Raw genomic sequence first — 17,903 nt, forward strand, 5'->3', positions numbered from 1 at the left:
CCTTCCTTAAAGTGTCAAATGGCAGGGCCAACGTGATGACTCTATTCGGGCTCCGGATCTGAAGTGCGGTGCAACGATTTACCTCTTTTGAAAAGATAGGTAATGAACAAATTTGTAGAAGTGCGCTAAATTGCTAAGTCTTCGACCGGCAAGACGGTTCAAAATCAAAGTAAGCATCCAATGCTCAATATCCTGGACGAGCTTGTACCACCACTGAGAGTCCCTAGAGGAGCGATCTGAGTTTCTGCAATGTCATGTCGTTTGGTTAGTCACTATTATTCATTGCAACCTCTACATCTGAAGCTCTCGGAGGCGTCTTACGTGCAAGTTTCCCAGCTTTTCGTCCAGCTGACCTCCCTCATGTGGTGAAAGCAACACGCCAGCAAGCTGCTTCTTTGTGTTTTGGACCTCCATAACTTGCTTTGTGACGTTAGCTTGAGTGTTCTTCTGATAAGATGTCAACAATATCAAGCACACCTTTTCGAAAGAGTCTCGCATGTATAGTCTCACGGTTGTGACCTCACGGGTCTGGCCAATTCGATGGACGCGAGCAAGGGCCTGCTCCTCGATGTTGGGATTCCTGAAGCGGGTAAGTTTCGATGGAACGCCCTGCTGAACTATAATTACCAATGCGGTTCCATCAGATACGCCCGAGATGCCTCGGTGAGAGTTAAACTGCCCATGTTAGCTCTGGCCTTGAATGGCGACTTTGGTCACGATCGTAACTCACCCCACTGCCCCACAGGATAGTGTGAATAGCATGACTGAGACTGTTGGATCCACTCGAAACTTTTCTACCACAGGTTGCCTATCCTTCTGAGAAACCTTTCCGTCAAAACGCAAGGTCTTTATGCCAGCTCGGCGCAACGCATCCTCCGCAACATCTAGTGTCAGTCTCCATGAAGAAAACACGATGCTTCTGGGATTAGTATCTCGGAAGCTGGAAGGTTAGGAAAACGAGATACCTTTTGATTCCTTGAGGCAAGCTTTTGATGTCTGCTACCAGGGCTTTTACCTTTGACGAAGGCTCGAGTGATGTGGATGAAGGTAAAGTGGCAGCTGTCAAGTCAGCGGTCAATTCAGGAAGGTCTTCCAGTGTGTTGCTGCTGAGGGAAACTGGCGCCACTGAACAGGTCGGTTTGTGTTCGCATGCTAGTTTTTGACGAGCGTTTTTGTGCTTCTTGGAGCATTCTCCGCAGGCGAACCTCAAGCACTGAAACAGCTGGGGAAGATGGGCGGCGATATCGGAGTCGTTAAGAAATGTCTCGGTAAGCTCTAAGACCGAAGAGCAACAGAAGCATACTACCGCGCCCCTCTGCATCTCCATATTGAAACATTGCTGTGCAGTTTCAGTCCAACTGGTGTCGTCGTTATGTCGCTTCTGATGCCTCGTTTGGTAGCCAAGTCCCAAGTTGCAGAATAGGCGGAGAGACTCGATTTGCTGCAAAGCATTCACATAGTAGGTGCCGGTTTTAGTGACCTCTAGACTCGAGTCATTGCGAAGGGCATCATCAATAGTCTGAATTACTTGCTGCCGCATGCGATCGTATATGACTCTCTCCTCGTTAGTAAATTCGACTGCACAGAGCTTATCGTGCCGCGGGGGTAGGCTAATCGTAGTTTTGGGCCTCCTTAGAATCAGACAAGAGGATAGATACTGTAGTTTCTGAACTGCCTTCTTGTCCTCGCCTGACTTCCAGAGTTGGGATAAGTCTGTGTCAAATTGTTTCGTATCCGTGTATGGATGTACGCGGATAAACTTCACCAGAGTTGCTAAGTCACTCAGCCTGTTTTGAATGGGTGTACCCGTGACAGCCCATCGAGACTGAGCATCAAGAGCACACACCGCCCGAGCCATACGGGAGTTTTCATTTCGGATGTAATGGGCTTATTCGGTCAGCTTACCGTGACTATACGGGTCTTCTGGTTCTTTCACTTACCCTCATCAAGAATTATGCGTCTCCAATGCACGTTAAACAAAACGGAAGTATCAGCGCCCACGCCGCCCTTCCACTCAGATGAGATTGTGTGGTAGGTGGTTAGAACAATTTGGATGGCGTTGACTTCTTCATAATTAGCTAACTTGGTCTTGCTGTGGTGGCACCGATATTTTAGTTGCCCTGACGCAACATGACTGCCACGATGTAAGTTACTCAGTCTTTACGAGACCAGCACAACGTATACCTGATGAGTTGCTCTTCCCAAGAGCCCAATACTGTGTAAAGATGTCAGAGTTGGGGACCCCCTTGGTCAAGAACGTTTGACTCACAGGGTGGAGGAATGATAATCAACGTCGCCTGGACAGATGAGTCTTCATTCTCGCTCCACTTAGTCCCTGAGTTATAGGTACCCTCTTCCAGATCAGTGGCAGCAAGCGCGATCATGGTGAGGGTTTTCCCTAGGCCCATAGGATCGGCGATGATTCCGCCGTGAAATTGAGGTGGTTCTTCCGCTTGATATGATTCCGATATCATGTTAACAAAACTAGACATGCAAGGTTAAAGCCTGCGTCAACATATTCATATAGAGAGGGGGACTTACAATCTTTTGCCAATGTTGTCAACCTTTTTCCAGATATCAGCATGGCCATCTTCAGAGCCCCAGCCTTGCTCTCGACGAAGCATAAATGTAAGAGCTTGCTTCTGATGCCTATCAATTGTTAACGAAGGCCAAACACGCACGCAGCACGCGGCACCTGTGCATCTGTGCAACACACCTTTTTAGTGGTGATAGGATCGCCTTGGGCTGTGGAGCTTCGGCTAAAACTTGGCGGCAACTCAAAAGGTCGAGCATATCCGAGTCACTATTTACGTCATGAAGCTGGATATGATTGGTGGATTGGCTCACCACCTCCGCTACCGTGAGACAGGTGCCCATATGGTCTGATGCCAGCTTGTGAGGATTGTGGTACCGGGTGTTCCGATGGCATACTAGCGGGTCTTGGAGATACACCTCATAATGTTGGAACCAGTCTCCGACCTCGGCAATGTCCTCAATGGGCCCATAAACGGTAATTGTCAGTCTACAGTCCACTTGTTGGAACTTCTTGCTCGACCTCTGAATGCTTTCGGTGTCGTCAATATAACACATGACGTAAATGCTTAGGTCTTCGTCGTCCAACAGATCGTGTATCATCTGCTTTTTCCAAGCCTCTAGACTGATTGAGCCTTTCAAGTGAAGGTTGCCTTCAGTAGAGAATGTGTCTTTGGAGTCTAGATGCACCAGAAATGGTGATTGGACGGCCGCTATATTTCTGCTATCGCATTTCCCTGGAATGTTTGGAATCTGGAACGTCGGAATTAGCTTTTGTCAGAAGTGCTTCACTGATATCGCAACCAGCGCCAAGACTTACTGTACCGAAGCAGACAGTGCCCTGGCTATCTGTATTCTCCAAGCTTTGAACTGGATGTGTCCTTGAACCTTCTGTGTTTGCCGTGAGATCATACGTCATCTCACAGATATTCGTGGGGTTAATGTTCTCCGAGTTTCCCTTCTCAGAAAGACTTGGTAAGATACTCGTAAGCGGCTGTTGTGTAGGAAACGGTTGGTGTACGTGAAGATGCTGATGTGGGACGAGAGGTGTATGGTTGGCAGGGCTTGGTATGGGTGATGGATCCGCCGCGTTTTGCTGAAGACTCGGTAGATGTCCTTCACTTCCACGGTAATAGCAGTACATAGTGTCATTTTGCACCTGTCGGAATTGGCCTGGAGTTTGGTGTGCCTGGATTTGCCAAGAAGTGCTCCATTCTCCATTTTGGTACCCGATTCTGTCGAAGGCTACGGGTGGATGACCATAGGCAGTCGAAATTGGCGAGACTCCCGCATTGGGAAATAAGGCGGTACTTGCAGATATCGTCTGGATGCCCAGCATTTGTGAGGGCCGAGGAAGTGGTTGAGGCTCTGCGAGAGCAGGTGAATCATGTTCAACGGAATGACACCCAAGGTCTGTGTCTCTGCGCGATTTCCAAGCTTCCCAAAGTGGAGGATTAAGGCGTTGCCGTTTTTCTGGGCGCCAAGAACAAGGATCAGGATGTTGTGAATCCATGGTCTTGTCAATGAAATGGCGTCCTGGTCATTGACAAGTCAAGAATCCGGGATGGCCTGACGTATCCTCATAAGAGGGAATGACGTGGGCAAGCCTCTGAGGCATTGGCCAGAATGCGAACTGCTGCAAAGCCAATTACTGGCCCTCCCCCTCAATGGTTTGGACTAGGGAAGAAAACTCGCGATGATGCAGTGGGAGCGCTCTTTTTAGAGAGCGTTAGACAAACAGGGGATTCTCGAAAGAGTTGGGTGCCAACGGAAATCAGGCTGCTACGTCAATTGCATGCTCTCGCATCTGTGGTCATGCATGACTGCATGACTACGTGACTAGGTGGCTGCCTGGTTGCCTAGGTAGGCGCTGCATCTCTATTAGCTGTGTGAAAAGGGCTGCATGCACTCGGTGCAGCCTGCTTGTCAATTAACCACACCTAGTTCGCCCTGTCTGCCTTGCCAGCACTATGGGCGTTGTCAGTCTAGCCTGGTGTTAAGAACAAGTACGTGTCCAACCTGATCCAAAGTAAAATAATAAAAATTCTTCTTTTTCGTCCCCAAATACCCTTGACTTCCTCACCTATCTGTCGTCACTTGCGACAGCAGGAATCCACAATAAGTGTCGTGCCATAATCGGAGCGACTGATTGAGTCCTACAAGATGCCTCGTCGACCTCCGCCTGCTGCGGGCCCCGTCATGCAAAAGATGGAAAAGGCTTTTAACGACCTCGCCAATACAATCACCCTTCAGGACTCTCGTAATTTCCAACATACGAGTCTTGACGATGTACGACAGTCCGCACTAGAGATCGAAAGAGAGCTCGCGGCTCGGCAGTCTCTGAGGAACATGCGCAGGCTCATGCCTCTGTTCATTGGTCTTGAACATTACGCCGCAACAATGGGCATTGTTTGCAATGGCACACCATTTTTACCCTGGGTCTGGGCGCCGATCACCTTGATCCTGAGGATCGCCTCGGAATACGTCGAAGCATTTGAGCAGATCATAAAAGGATATGCTCGAATTGCAGGCTCGCTCAAGCGGTTCAATGTCCTTGGACAGGCTTTCTCAGGCGATTCGGAATTTGAATATACTTTGGCCACCTTCTACGAAGACATTCTTGAGTTTCATAAATATGCTTATAAGTTTGTTCGACGCAACGGTGGGTTATTTCGTCTTCAAAACTCATTTAGAAGTGCCTTTTCCCTGATCTCTCCACGCATAGGATGGAGGATTGTGTTCATGACATCATGGGGGCGTTTTCAGAGACGTTTCGAAAATATACTCGAAAACATGGAGCGACATGGAGCCCTCATTGATCAAGAAGCAAACGCACGCAATATTGCGGAAGGACGAGCGATGCGCCACGATCTTCGTTCATGGAGAGAAGAGACATTGTTAAGTCTAGGCCTGCAGGAAGACGCCCAGTTCAATGAGCAGTATCAATCTGTTCTATCATGGCTTTATGTCGAAGCAAAGCACCAAAATGACCAGCTAGCGATCATAGACAAGGTTATGACGGAGATCTCGAAGTACCCAGACGTTTATATTTCTATCATGGACTGTACCAAGGTCAAAGGGTGGCTTCAACGCAACTCAACTCTGCCGATGCTGTGGATTCAAGGAATCACAGGGTCTGGGAAGACCTTCGTTGCTGCGCAGTTGATCAGATTTCTCGAGATTGCGAAAATGCCCTTGCTCTATCATTTTTGCTCCGATTTGTACCCCACCTCTTTAACCTACGAACAGATCATCCGGTCATTGATCTCTCAGGTGGCCATGAGAGACAAAGATCTCGTTGCATTCATCTACAAGGACTATGTTGGTAAGAAACAGCCGAGGCTCCAAGTCTTAGAAGACCTTTTGCGGAACCTCCTTGCAGCTAGCTCTGCTGAGCCCAACCAATCCGAGTTCAAGTGGATTATTATCGATGGCCTTGATGAATGTTCCTCAGAGCAACAGAATCAGGTGTTGGGACTCGCGTACAGAAATATTGCAAAGTTGTCGTCATCGTCGTCGCCAGGCAACAACGTCTGCAAATTCCTCATCACTAGTCAGGTTTCGCCAGAAATATCTCGCCGCATACGAAAGGAACACACTCTATATCTTTCCAACGAACGCTCAATTGTGGATAAGGCGATACAGCTATATGTGAAACAGAGGATGTACCCTCTTTTTCGAAGATTTCAAAGTCTGGACCTCAGCGAGCAACAATTTGAAGCCATATCTGATACTGTGGTAAAAAAGGCGGACGGTAAGTGAAGCCACAGTTTCCATTCCACGGCATGTCCACTAATACTGTCCAAGGCATGTTTCTTTATGCCAGACTAGTTCTTGATTATTTGAGTACAAATATCTTCATGGATCAGGAAGCGATCAAATCCTCCCTCGATTTGTTGCCAGCAAAGCTTACAGACCTGTTCGTTTAATCAGCCAATCATTATCAAATAATAATGGTATGGATGCTAATGGCCCGGTAGCTACGAAAAGCTTCTGGCGCAAATGCTAGGTAAATTAGACGAGAGGTCCGTGAACCACGTCAGATGCGTTTTTGGTTGGGTTGCTTTCCAGAAAAAACCATTGAAGAGGCTGGAGTTTCTCTCCGCTGTCACCTTCAGCCAAGGAAACCCGGCCGTCAAAAATTTAGCACCTGAATATATCTTCGACATCTGTGGAACGCTCCTTGATCAGAGACCTGATACCACCATTACATTTGTTCATTCTTCGGTGAAGACGTAAGCCCAGCTGTCTTGCTTATCAACGGCATGTTTTTGGCTAATAGTATTCGACCAGATTTCTCCGAAACAGCTCCAACATGCTGAGAGTCAAGGAAGAGGATATTATCAAGGAACATAGCCTCGCGACAATTGCCTGTTTGTTGTCAGGCTTCGATGTATTTGGCGGCGACCTTATTGAGCACGAATGCCGACTTCGAACGGTCAAAGGAATACACGGACTCCATGTCTACTCGACAGAGTTTTGGGCTGAGTATCTCCTCGCGTCAAGCCAACTACCCGGGGGACTCAAAGAGAATTCCCTACTTTTCGAACGCGCCTATGATTTGGTAGAAATCCTCGAAGCAGTGGATGGAAATCCTGAGAAAGACACCGCTAAATCTGCCACCAAGCATGGAACAGAGTCCGTTGAGGAGCGGCTTGGGTCTTTGGAAAAGCTTGCTCTCCTTTTAAAACACGCCGAGGCATCCCTCAACATGAGATCTCTCAAAGCACTTGAGTCCAGCTACAATGATCAACAGCCCATCGGGCCCGTTGCGCATTGTTCGACCAATCATGTGGACAGAATACTGCAGGCCTATCAAGAGACGGTTCGATTTCTTCTAAGTCAGGACGACTTTCCGGGAGTTTCTGCGGAGATGCTGAAGTCTTTCAAAACTCAATTTTCCTCAGCTTTGTTTACGTGCCGGCTGCACTCATGTCCCCGAGCAACATGCGGATTCGAAACTCAAGATTTGCTTCGAGCACATGAGCTATCTCATACTCGCAGATATCCTTGTACCTTCCACGGCTGCCAAAGCCCACCGTTTGGGTCACAGGACGCATTGCGTAGGCACAACAGGAAATATCATGATCCCGCACCGCCAGCAAAGATCAGGCATCAGCGTACCAGAGGCGAGAATCGGCCGAAGTTTCTACCAGGAGTTGATCGACCTCCAGACTTGAAGGGGGATTCGAATTTTCCCGACATGATTCTAGCAAACCCAAGCGGTTCCGTTCGGTCGACTAGCCCAAAGTCGTTAAAATGGGATGAGAAAACCACCAAATCCCCAAATGCTACTCCTGTTGTCACGCCATTCAGCCCGCCGCAGCTCCGTTTACTCCGTCAGCAAATACATGCGTTCAAGTCGTTGGTAAAAAACCATGAAATGCCGCTGCCGATGCAGGAGGCCCTCTTCGCTCGCCGCCAGTATCGTGGGGTCATCCCTGCGGAGGTCCTCTTCGCTCAGAGCCAACAGATCATTCCTTGGAAGTAGTCAGTGCCTACACTACTTCATCGACACTCAAAGCGCCATCGCCATCCACTTGAACCCGATCTTACGGCCGATGAGGCTAGGCAGTCTACACTGGGGGCTTAAGGTCCAACTAATCAGAAATTTGCGCGTCTCGTTGGTGAATTGAGCGTAAAGTATCCCTTCAAGCCTTGAGAGTGGAAGCTCGCACAATACTGTAGTGGTCATACCCGCCTCCAGTCAGAACACCTAGGTTAGATATTTCGATGAAAGTGCCTCCGGTCACGAAGGCCAAGGCAACGTCGAGCGGAACAGACCTCGAACGGCAGGGCCTACATACAATGAACAAAAGGTGCAATTTGAGAAGTTCGAGAATTTCAGATCATGCTTACTGTTAGAGAGCTAGAGAACAATTGCCCAAAATTATAACAGTGACTACATACAAAGACAACGCAAGGACCAGACTGAGTATACCCTCAATCCAGCCCAGTCCTGCGTCCAGGAAGCCACTTGGGGGCCATAAATAACCATAATCACTCCCAGGGAAGAAACATATTCGGTTTGGCATCATTCCTTCTTTCCATTCATTCAGCCCTCCTCGTTCTTCGCATAGTTCTTGGCCCTTCTCTACCGACTCAATTTCTATTTCCGCCATGCGGATCTCTACACGTACTTTCGGGCATTTGTACTAATAGGTACTCCTGGCAGAGTGCAACAGCCAGAAACCTAACGCACTGAGTGAACCTATTCATTTCCTTGTCCTGCCATCTGACTGAATTTTTTCGGTTCTGATAAGCGCGAAATACAGAGGCCGGTATTGCACTGCTTCCCCTGGCCTATGCGCAACCTCTCTGGGTCTGTCACTGGGTCCGTCACTTTAAACGGTCGCTCATGACTCCTTTTTAACGAATCTCTGGCTGGAATCGCTGCCGAATCAAACTATACTCAGCTGGCATCCAGCCTTTCTGCAAGATTACCACCATTGAACCATAACGTCTTCCAGGCCGTGGGTACGTTAACCGTGCCAAGGTAGCCTGCTTGCGCTTACATGGACGTCTGGCGTTTAAGTGGTCAACCCGCAACAAACCTGAGATGCTGACTTGCCGTAATAAGCAAGGCCCATCAGCCGAGCGACAGCCAATCTTCGTTTTGATTTGCGAGATGCAACCTTCCGCGATATCAATCACCGAGGTATACGGTGTGATGCTATCTTTGTCGCCATGGTTGTGTTGCAGTCATCCTTCTCTGTTGCTGATGGCGCCCAGTCATAAGCCAGTATTGGATTAGCCGCCAAACGTGTAGCAGAGATGATAGATGCAAGGGAACAGGGTGGCAAGTACTGTCAGATTTGTGCGACATCCCAGTACGGCTGAGATTAGGTGGCGCTCTCAAGGACGGAGGGAACGATAAGAAATGCATAGACTTCCGGAATCGCGGGCCAGTTGGCCAATCTGCAGCCTGATTCTATAGTTTCATTCTTGAACAATCAGGCTCGTAACGCCATCACCGATCGCTTGAGATTGGTGGTTTGAGGTTACATTATAGAGCTTTCTTCTGACGTCCATGAGAGAGCCTGCCTTAGAAGTACTACTTGAGGTATTCCTGCGGCACAGACGCTTTCCCAGGCACCCTGCGTTGATGAGCAGGCTATTCGAATGTCATATAGAGATGGGGTCCCTTCAACAAATTGTGATTGAGACCTTGCAGGTCAATATTCAGGTGCACGTTCTCTCGTTCAACAGGTTGTCTCTCGCTCAGCCAGCACTTTCAGCATGAAACTTCCCATTCGATCCCCCTTCTCCGAGGGCCTAGTGCCTCGCGATCTATGGAGACGAGGTGCTCTATCCTTTGCCGCTGCTGCACTTTTCACATTCATAGTGAACTTCTCCTTCACTATCTGGACGATGACAAAGGAGGCCCCCGATGGCGTCGGTCTCATCTGGGAGGGTGAACAGACGATCGTGAAAGCTTGGAATACAGCCATGCACATCGTCATCAATATCATCAGCACCATTCTGCTTGCGGGAAGCAACTATTGCATGCAATGCTTAATGGCGCCAACGCGAAGCGAGCTTGACAAGGCACACTCGGAGAAGAGATGGCTTGACGTTGGAATACCGACAATTCGAAACTTCAGGAGTATCACTTTAAGAAAAAAGATGCTCTGGATCATGTTGTTCCATATCATCGTTTCCGTTACATCTGCTGTATGAAGCCCTTCATCCTGGCGGAGAATTGCCTGAGCTTACTTGGCAGCAGTTTCAACTCGGTCATCTTCGCATCGATTTCGACGAATCAATACTACGTGTATCCGATTAGCGAGCAATCGTTGCCAAGGGGAGACCCTAATTCGTTTCCAGCAACATTCGACACGCGTCTGCTCAACAATACACAGTTCGACAGTTTCCCAATCGCGACGTTCGACTACCGCAACGCTGACACCTGCCTTGGAGACTACGGCACGGCGTTTCAGTCCAAGCGAGGGAGCCAGGTTCTCGTTACCAATGCCACAGAGGACGACGTATTCTGGCCTCAAGCTGAGATGGCTCAGTATCCGCAAGGAGGTGTGTCCGGATCGTACAAATGGCTGTGCAAGGAGCACGCATACATGATGGGTAACGATTACGAAGGCGAAAGCCCATGCGACGACATGGTCGCAAACATCAAGAAAGGCTCCATTCCGTGGAGGCCGCTTGGCTTCGAAGTTCGGGCCTGCTACAACAAGGAGACAGCGGAGCATTCAAAGCTGTTTTTCAGCAGGTCAATCTGCTGGGTCGTGACTACACTTAACTTGGTCAAGGCTATTCTCATGGTGCTCGTCGCCTATGATGGCATTGACAACGGAGAGCAACCGATCTTGACTGTTGGAGATGCCATCGCCTCGTATCTCCAGGACCCAGACAAGTATACGCTAAAAATGTGTCTGAAGTCGAAGAAGTGCTTCACCAAAAAGGATTGGGAGCCAAGCGCAAAACCCTTTCAAGCTACAAGACACCGAAAGTTTAGTGGAGGTAGTGTGAGTCGATGGGTTGTGTGCATTTCCCTGTAAGTATGCACTATATTCCCTCTGAATGGCATGTAATAATATGAAAATGAGATGCCTGATAGCTCTATGCGTTTGTGGTTTCCTTTTATGGTACGGTATTGCGGACATTCGTTATAGACGACTTGATTCGGGGTCGGTCTCCCTGAAAAACTACGGGCCTGGCGCTGTCCATAGCGACACCATCATGGAGATCTTTAGCTCCGGGAGTAACGTCCTTATTCTGAGCGTAATCCTGGCAAACACCCCGCAAGTCCTGATGTCACTCATCTACTTCAACTACAACGCCCTTTTTACGTGCATATCTCTTGCCGCAGAATGGGACAGGTTCTATAGTGGAAAAAGGAAAGGTCTCCGAGTATCTACCTGGCCCCAAGGCGACCAACGACAGACTTACTTCCTCCAACTCCCGTCACGATACTCGTTGGCACTTGCTGCATTTTCTGGTGGCCTCCACTGGCTTATTTCACAGAGCATATTTCTTATCAAAGTGGAGGCTTATGGCGACGACGATACAGTCCAAGGCGAGATGACATCTTCCGGGTGGTCTCCGGTCGGAATCATTCTCGTCTTGATTGCAGGGGCTGTCCTGATTGCATTTCTTGTCACTTCGGGATGCTTTCGTCTGCGTTACGGCGGAATTCCTGTGGTCGGTAGCTGCAGTGCGGCGATAGCTGCGGCGTGCCATGCGGACCCATCAGAAAGGGATTCTTTGGCGACATTGCCCCTGACTTGGGGCGTTGTTTCTGGAAAGGACGTCGAGCTGGGGCACTGCTCATTTACGAGCAAAGACGCTGAGAAGCCGGTAGAGGGCTGTCTTTATGAGTGAGTAGGATTCAAGCCGAAGGCTTTTGGTTTCAGTAGGTAAATTAAGTGGGATTGCCGACAGATGATCACAGCATTAGAGGAGGACCAAGGGGTTTCTTATAACCAAGGATTTGTGTCGCTTATTGAGGGTAGTAATACTACTAAGGATACAACATTAAGACCACTCAACAAATATCCACATCATAATTCAGTCCATTTTGTGAAGAATTCTTTTATAAATTTTTATATAACTATAGGGAATATAAGGACCCTTTTTTCCTCTACCCTAACTTAAGTTAGTCTTTTTAACTACTATATCCTTAGATAAAAGTAATAATAATAATTAGTTTTTAGAACTATTCGCTATACTTCTTATTAAATATCCTATTAATCTCCTTTATATTATTCTTATTTTTTAAGTTCTTAGTAATCTTTTTAAATCTCTATTTAACTTAATAGAGAACTTAGTTCTAAAGGTTTTCTAAGAATTTAATATATATTATAAAGAAATATAGAGATATTATATTATTATTCTTAGCTATAAAGATATAATTAAACTATTATTAAATATATAATAAACTAATCTCTTTTAGATATTTAATATTATTAATAGTAAAAACTATATTAATTAAGTAAGAAGTATATATAAGATTTATCTTAGAAAGTTTTAAATATAAACTATAGTATAATAGGGGGTTACTTCTATTAACTTAGCTAAGTAGCTTAAAAATCCCTTTTATATACTTTATAAGTTAGTTATAGAGGTTACGCTATAACCCTCTATATATTTCCCTGTTAGAGTTATATAGTAGTTAATAAGGTGCGCCTCTAGGTAGCAAACTGCGAAGAAGAAAACTTAGAAGGGAAGAAAGATTCATGATTCAGTCGCGGAAGAAATGTGGGAAATGAACTTGAAATTATCGAGACTCTATCTCATCCCTCTCAAGCCCCAAACCCATCAAACGCAAAAACACTCTAATTAAATCTCCTTCACAAACCCAACCTCGACAACCCTCTCCATCGCCAGCCTCAAATTCGCAATCTTGGCCCTCGTATTATCCCTCATCCACAAAAACGTGCCCAACACAATCCTCCTGAAAATATTCGTGCCCGTGCGGATGTGCATCTGCCCCTTGCCCACAATGTACAGCACCTTGTGCGCATACGCGCGGTCCAGCTTCGCCAGCTCCGCCGCGACCCGCTCGTCCTTCAGCTCCGTCGGGCCCTCCGTCTCCTCCCACTCCGTCGCCGTGCCGGACGTGTTGGTCTCCTGCTCACTGGCGGTGGCGGCCTTCGCGGCCGCCTGGCGCACGACGAAGCGCCGGATCTGCTCGTAGATGAGCGCGCCCAGGTCCGGGGAGACGACCTCGTCCATGAAACCGTGGCGCACCACGAGGCGGTAGCAGCCTGGGATGTTGGCGAAGCGCGAGATGTGGTAGCGTTCCGCGTCAGGGACGGAGGGCACCTCGACGGGGTGCAGGTGGAAGAAGACGGCAACATCGGGGAGGGCGCCGAGCTTGGACGCGAAGTGTGTGAAGACGCTGGGCGTCTGGATGCCGGTCTTGTCGAAGAAGATGCCGAACCCGCTGACGGGGGAGAGCAAGTCGCCGCCCCAACGGGGAGTCAACTTCAAACCTCCATCCGCGGCCTTGGCGAGCAGAGACGAGGGCTGGAAACGGTCCTCCTTCTCGGCGCGCCACTGGTTCTCCTTGCCGAAGCGCCAGAGGAGGAACATGCCGGCCATGAGGGCGGAGATCATGAGGGTGAACCAGGCGCCGTCCGGGACCTTGTTGAGGGCGGACGAGAGGTAGAGGCCGTCGAGGGTGGCGAAGGCGAGGAAGGGCAGGAAGATGAGCCAGACGGGCAGGCGCCAGACGAGGATGGCGACGAGGGTGACCATGAGGGTGTCGAAGAAGGTGACGAAGATGACGCAGACGCCGTAGGCGTGGCCGAGGGAGGTGGTGTTGTTGTAGACGGCGGTGACGAGGATGGTGCCGAGCATGAGCAGCCAGTTGAGCAGAGGAACATAGACCTGGCCGTGGAAGGTGGACGAGGTGTGGACGACCTTCATCTGCGGGCAGTAGGAGAGCTTCATGATCTGGGAGGAGAGCTGGAAGGTGGCGGTGATGATGGCCTGGGAGGCAACGATGGCGGCGAGGACGGCGAGGATGAGGGACGGGTAGAGCATGCCGGGGGGCACGGTGTTGAAGAAGGGGTTCGTGTACTTGTCGGGGAAGAGGGCGAGGTGGGCGGCCTGGCCGGAGTAGGCGAGGATGAGGCAGGGGTAGGTCCAGAGCAGCCAGCTCATCTGCACGGCGCGCATGCTGAAGGCGCCGAGGTCGGCGAAGAGGGCCTCGACGCCGGTGAAGCAGAGCAGCACGCCGCCGAGCATGCGCCAGCCCTCGGTCTTCTTCTCCATGAAGAAGTGGATGCCGTAGTAGGGGGAGAATGCCTTGAGGACGGTGTAGTCGTACTTGACGAGGTTGTAGATGCCGAAGGCGCCGTTGAAGCCGAGCCAGACGATGACGATTGGGGCAAAGGCGCCGGCGAGCTTTGTGGTGCCGAGGGGCTGGATGAGGAAGAGCAGGACGAGGATGCCGCAGGTGGTGCCGACGATGGTGGAGGTGCTGATGTCGGGCTTGACGACGGAGAGGCCCTGGATGGCGCCGAGGACGGACTGGGCGGGGGTGAGGATGCCGTCGGCGATGACCATGGAGACGGCGAGGACGCCGATGGTCTTGAGGAAGCCGCGGGTTAATTTGGATTTCTCGATGGCGGAGCGGATGCCGCGGGTGACGGGGCGGACGTCCTGGGTGTTGAAGCGCTCGAAGTTGAGGGTGGCCTCCTCGCGGGGGTCGACGGTGGTGATGTTTGCGAAGCGGGTGAGGAGGGAGTAGCAGGAGAAGGTGCCGCCCTCGCCCTCGTTGTCGGCGTGGAGGACGATGAAGACGTATTTGACGGTGACCATGAGCGTGAGGGACCAGATGATGAGGGAGAGGACCTGGGTGAGGTCGTTCTTGGTGGGGATATCGGTGAAGGTGGAGGAGTACACGTAGAGAGGACTAATGGGCGTGTAAGTAAGTAGGCGTCATGATGGGAATATGTGCAATGATGCTTACCTTGTTCCAATGTCGCCATAAATGACACCGATCGACTGATACGCAAGCCTGTTGTCAACATGTTAGTGCCACGTCGCGTTCCTGGACCACATTCATCACGAACCAAATCAGAGTCGTCCCCGTAAAGATCTGCTTCTTCCGCCCATCATCGCGCCTCCAGTCGTCACCGCCCTCGTCGACTTCAACAGTCGAGTCCCGTGTACGGGCGCGCGAGAGACTGCGAGCGCGGCCCCTGGACCCGACGCGGTCGAGGTCGCGGCCAAAGTAGATGCCGCCGGCGACGCCGGTGCTCGATCCAACGTCAGGACGCTGCCATTTCTGCCACTCGTCGATGGTCGAGCTCGAGGTGATGCGGTCGGGCTTCTCGAGGTTGTCGTCGAAGTTGATTCTCTGCGGGGTGGGCGCGTTTGGATCGGCCATGCCAGGCGCTGCAAACGTCTAATTCTTGTGGGAAGGAGGAAAAGAGAAGATGGGAGTGAGAGTGGAAGAGGGAGAGGCGCCGGCGCAAAGCACAGCGTGGGAGGTGGTGAGCGTGGCAAAATAGCAGAGCCGGTTCCCGGAGGGAGGTTGTAGCAGATCAGCAGAAGAGAGAGATGATGACAGAAGTCGGAAGTCTTTCAGAAGCGTCCACATAGGAAATGGGATGGTAGGGGGATGGGATGGGCTCTTTAAGTCGGGCAGACGTTGGGGGCGTTCGCGCCGGCGCGCCGATGCCCTGGCCCTAATCTCACGATGATTTGTGCCTGTCTCGAGACAAAAGACAAAAAGACAAAGGGCAGATTGCCGTATCGGAGCAGTGGGGGTACACCCCATGAGGGATCTTGGTTCATCTTTGCCCATCTTCGGGGTCTCACTCTCTCACTCTCCCATGGATGACGGGGGACTGGGGATGGGCCACCACCCAAGGCGGTCTGGCTAGTGCGGCGGGAAAGGCTCGATACCAGATGCATCCATGGCGCGTGGCGTGCGGACGGTCTTCTTTCTTAGTTTGCCCTGGTGCCGAAAAGCTGCCCATTCTGCACGTAGATTTGAGGGTTAGAGACCAGGATCCAGCCCTCTTCGTAGTCTCGTTCACTCCCACCTCTCTCCCTCTCCCCTGGGACCACCAACACCGCCCATCGATGGTGGCCCGTGTTGTTCGGGTGAGCCCTCGAGTCTACGCAGTAGCGCGGCTTGCACATGCAACATGCGCCGGGCTAATCTTGGACGATGACGGGGGCGCCGCGCATGGCTGGCAGGGAAGGTTTATCAGATGCTCTCGTTGACAGAAACATGATTGTCACAAGCTGCAGGAGAGACGCAGAGCTGGGACGGGGGGGTCTGGCTTTTGGGGTAAGGCAGGACAGGCAGGCTGTTCGGGAGGAGGGAACGGCTTAGCGCGCATCCATGGCGTGTGGCATGTTATTTGCTCTCTCTCTCACGGAGTGGTCTAATAAGGCATGCCGGGTAGTCTAGAGGCCGGACGATGCAAGAGAGCTGTACGAAGTGTGAGGAAACGGGCGCCCGCTGCGGTGCCGATGGCTGCTGGTCATTGACTGAAGTTGGGAACCTGCAGGGGTAGCTCGGACCAGGGGGGTAGGTAACGGATGGAAGCGGGGATGGGAGAGGATGAGGCTTCTTCTTCATGGGCAAAAAGGGAAAGAAAAGAAAAGATGGTGGGCACGAGTCGGAGGGATGCAATAGATGGGACGTGTTTGCAAGGGAGACGTGAAGCATGTATGAACGAGTGGCTCGGAACGGCCTTTGCGATGATGACAGATGTTGCGCAAGACAATGGGCGGGAAGGCCGTCCTTCTTGTCGTTGTTGTCTCTATTGTCTTTTCACCTCTGCTTTGTTAGTCTCGAGGCTTTAGTCTTTTTTTTCCCGCGCGAGGGCGAGTCCAGGCGGTCTGATGACTGTGTGGTGGGAGGCCGCTTACACGTGCCAGCAGACTGCAGCGCGTACGAGACAACCCGCGCATGTTCGTCTCCCATGCAGCAACCAGCGGGTCAGAAAGAAGCCAAGTTGCGGGCGTCGGAGAGATGCAATGGCTGCGGAGCTTTCAGGGCTGTACATGGTATAGACAGACGTTTAGATGAGGGGACAGAAGAGGGGCGGTCTCGACAAGTAGAGCCCCTTGTTGATCGGCTCTTCAAGTGAAGACCGAGTAATATTCGTGTCGTTGGTAACAGCAGAAACACAGAGCAACATAATGCCTCATTGTAGATTTTCTGCCGTATCCCGTTCGTCGACGGCAGGGCCCTGTTTTCATCTCTGGCTAGGATCTGCAGAGAAGAAGACCCCAGTCGAGAAAAGAGTGGATGGTCAGAAAGAAGAGACGAAAAAGGGAACGGTCATGGCCGGTGGGCAGAAAGACAAGAGAGACACAGAGAGAGGGGAGGCAGCCCAAACATTCCATCGCAACAGACACAGAGACACAGACGAAGAAAAAAAAGCCAAGAAAATGTCATGCACAGACGCCCGTAGCTTTTACTGGGTCAGTGGCTGCAAAGGGACTAGCACCCCTGCCATCCCCGGACACTGAAGCTTCACACAGTGGAGTGGGTTCGGTGGGCCACTGCCGGCTTCAGTGGGACCCGTCCACTGCGGGTGCGTGTGTTTGGTTTGTTTAGCGCTGCTAAGCTTCTGCTAGCGGCAGCCAAGGTCGCCGCATCCAATGCACTACCAAATCCGCTCATCTCGACTATCTGCCCTAAGAAAACGCAACTTTGAGCTTCATTTTCTGTGCCCTCCCACCCCCAGCCAGCCCTCCTTTTTTCCAGTATGAGAGATTTTTCGTCCAAGATGCTCCCATTGGTCTGCCAAGACATTGCTCACTTTTGATTGCCAAGACTTTTTCGGGCATGCTTTTCGCGGGACGCGCATAGCCACACTGGATACCGTTCCCTTCTCACCTCTCTCCTAGTGTCCAAGGTAAACAAGCAGACAGACCCA

General features: G+C 50.7%; 2 protein-coding genes across 2 annotated transcripts; one reads left to right on the forward strand and one right to left on the reverse strand.

The window, feature by feature from the left end:
- Nucleotides 1–9,771: 9,771 nt before the first annotated feature.
- CGCS363_v000120 (uncharacterized protein) lies at nucleotides 9,772–11,871 on the forward strand (the record flags this gene model as incomplete). The annotated part of the gene is made up of 3 exons (XM_036631969.1): nucleotides 9,772–10,138; nucleotides 10,360–11,044; nucleotides 11,163–11,871. The coding sequence occupies 3 exons, from the start codon at nucleotides 9,772–9,774 to the stop codon at nucleotides 11,869–11,871; spliced, it is 1,761 nt and encodes a 586-aa protein (XP_036501093.1).
- Nucleotides 11,872–12,828: 957 nt separating this feature from the next.
- On the reverse strand, nucleotides 12,829–15,388 carry POT5 (Potassium transporter 5; the record flags this gene model as incomplete). The annotated part of the gene is made up of 3 exons (XM_036631970.1): nucleotides 12,829–14,911; nucleotides 14,969–15,016; nucleotides 15,072–15,388. The coding sequence occupies 3 exons, from the start codon at nucleotides 15,386–15,388 to the stop codon at nucleotides 12,829–12,831; spliced, it is 2,448 nt and encodes an 815-aa protein (XP_036501092.1).
- Between the last annotated feature and the right edge of the window lie 2,515 nt (nucleotides 15,389–17,903).

This window comes from Colletotrichum siamense, assembly GCF_013390195.1.
Source record: "Colletotrichum siamense strain Cg363 chromosome Unknown KSG_Cg363_contig01, whole genome shotgun sequence".
Taxonomy (NCBI): Eukaryota; Fungi; Ascomycota; class Sordariomycetes; order Glomerellales; family Glomerellaceae; genus Colletotrichum; species Colletotrichum siamense.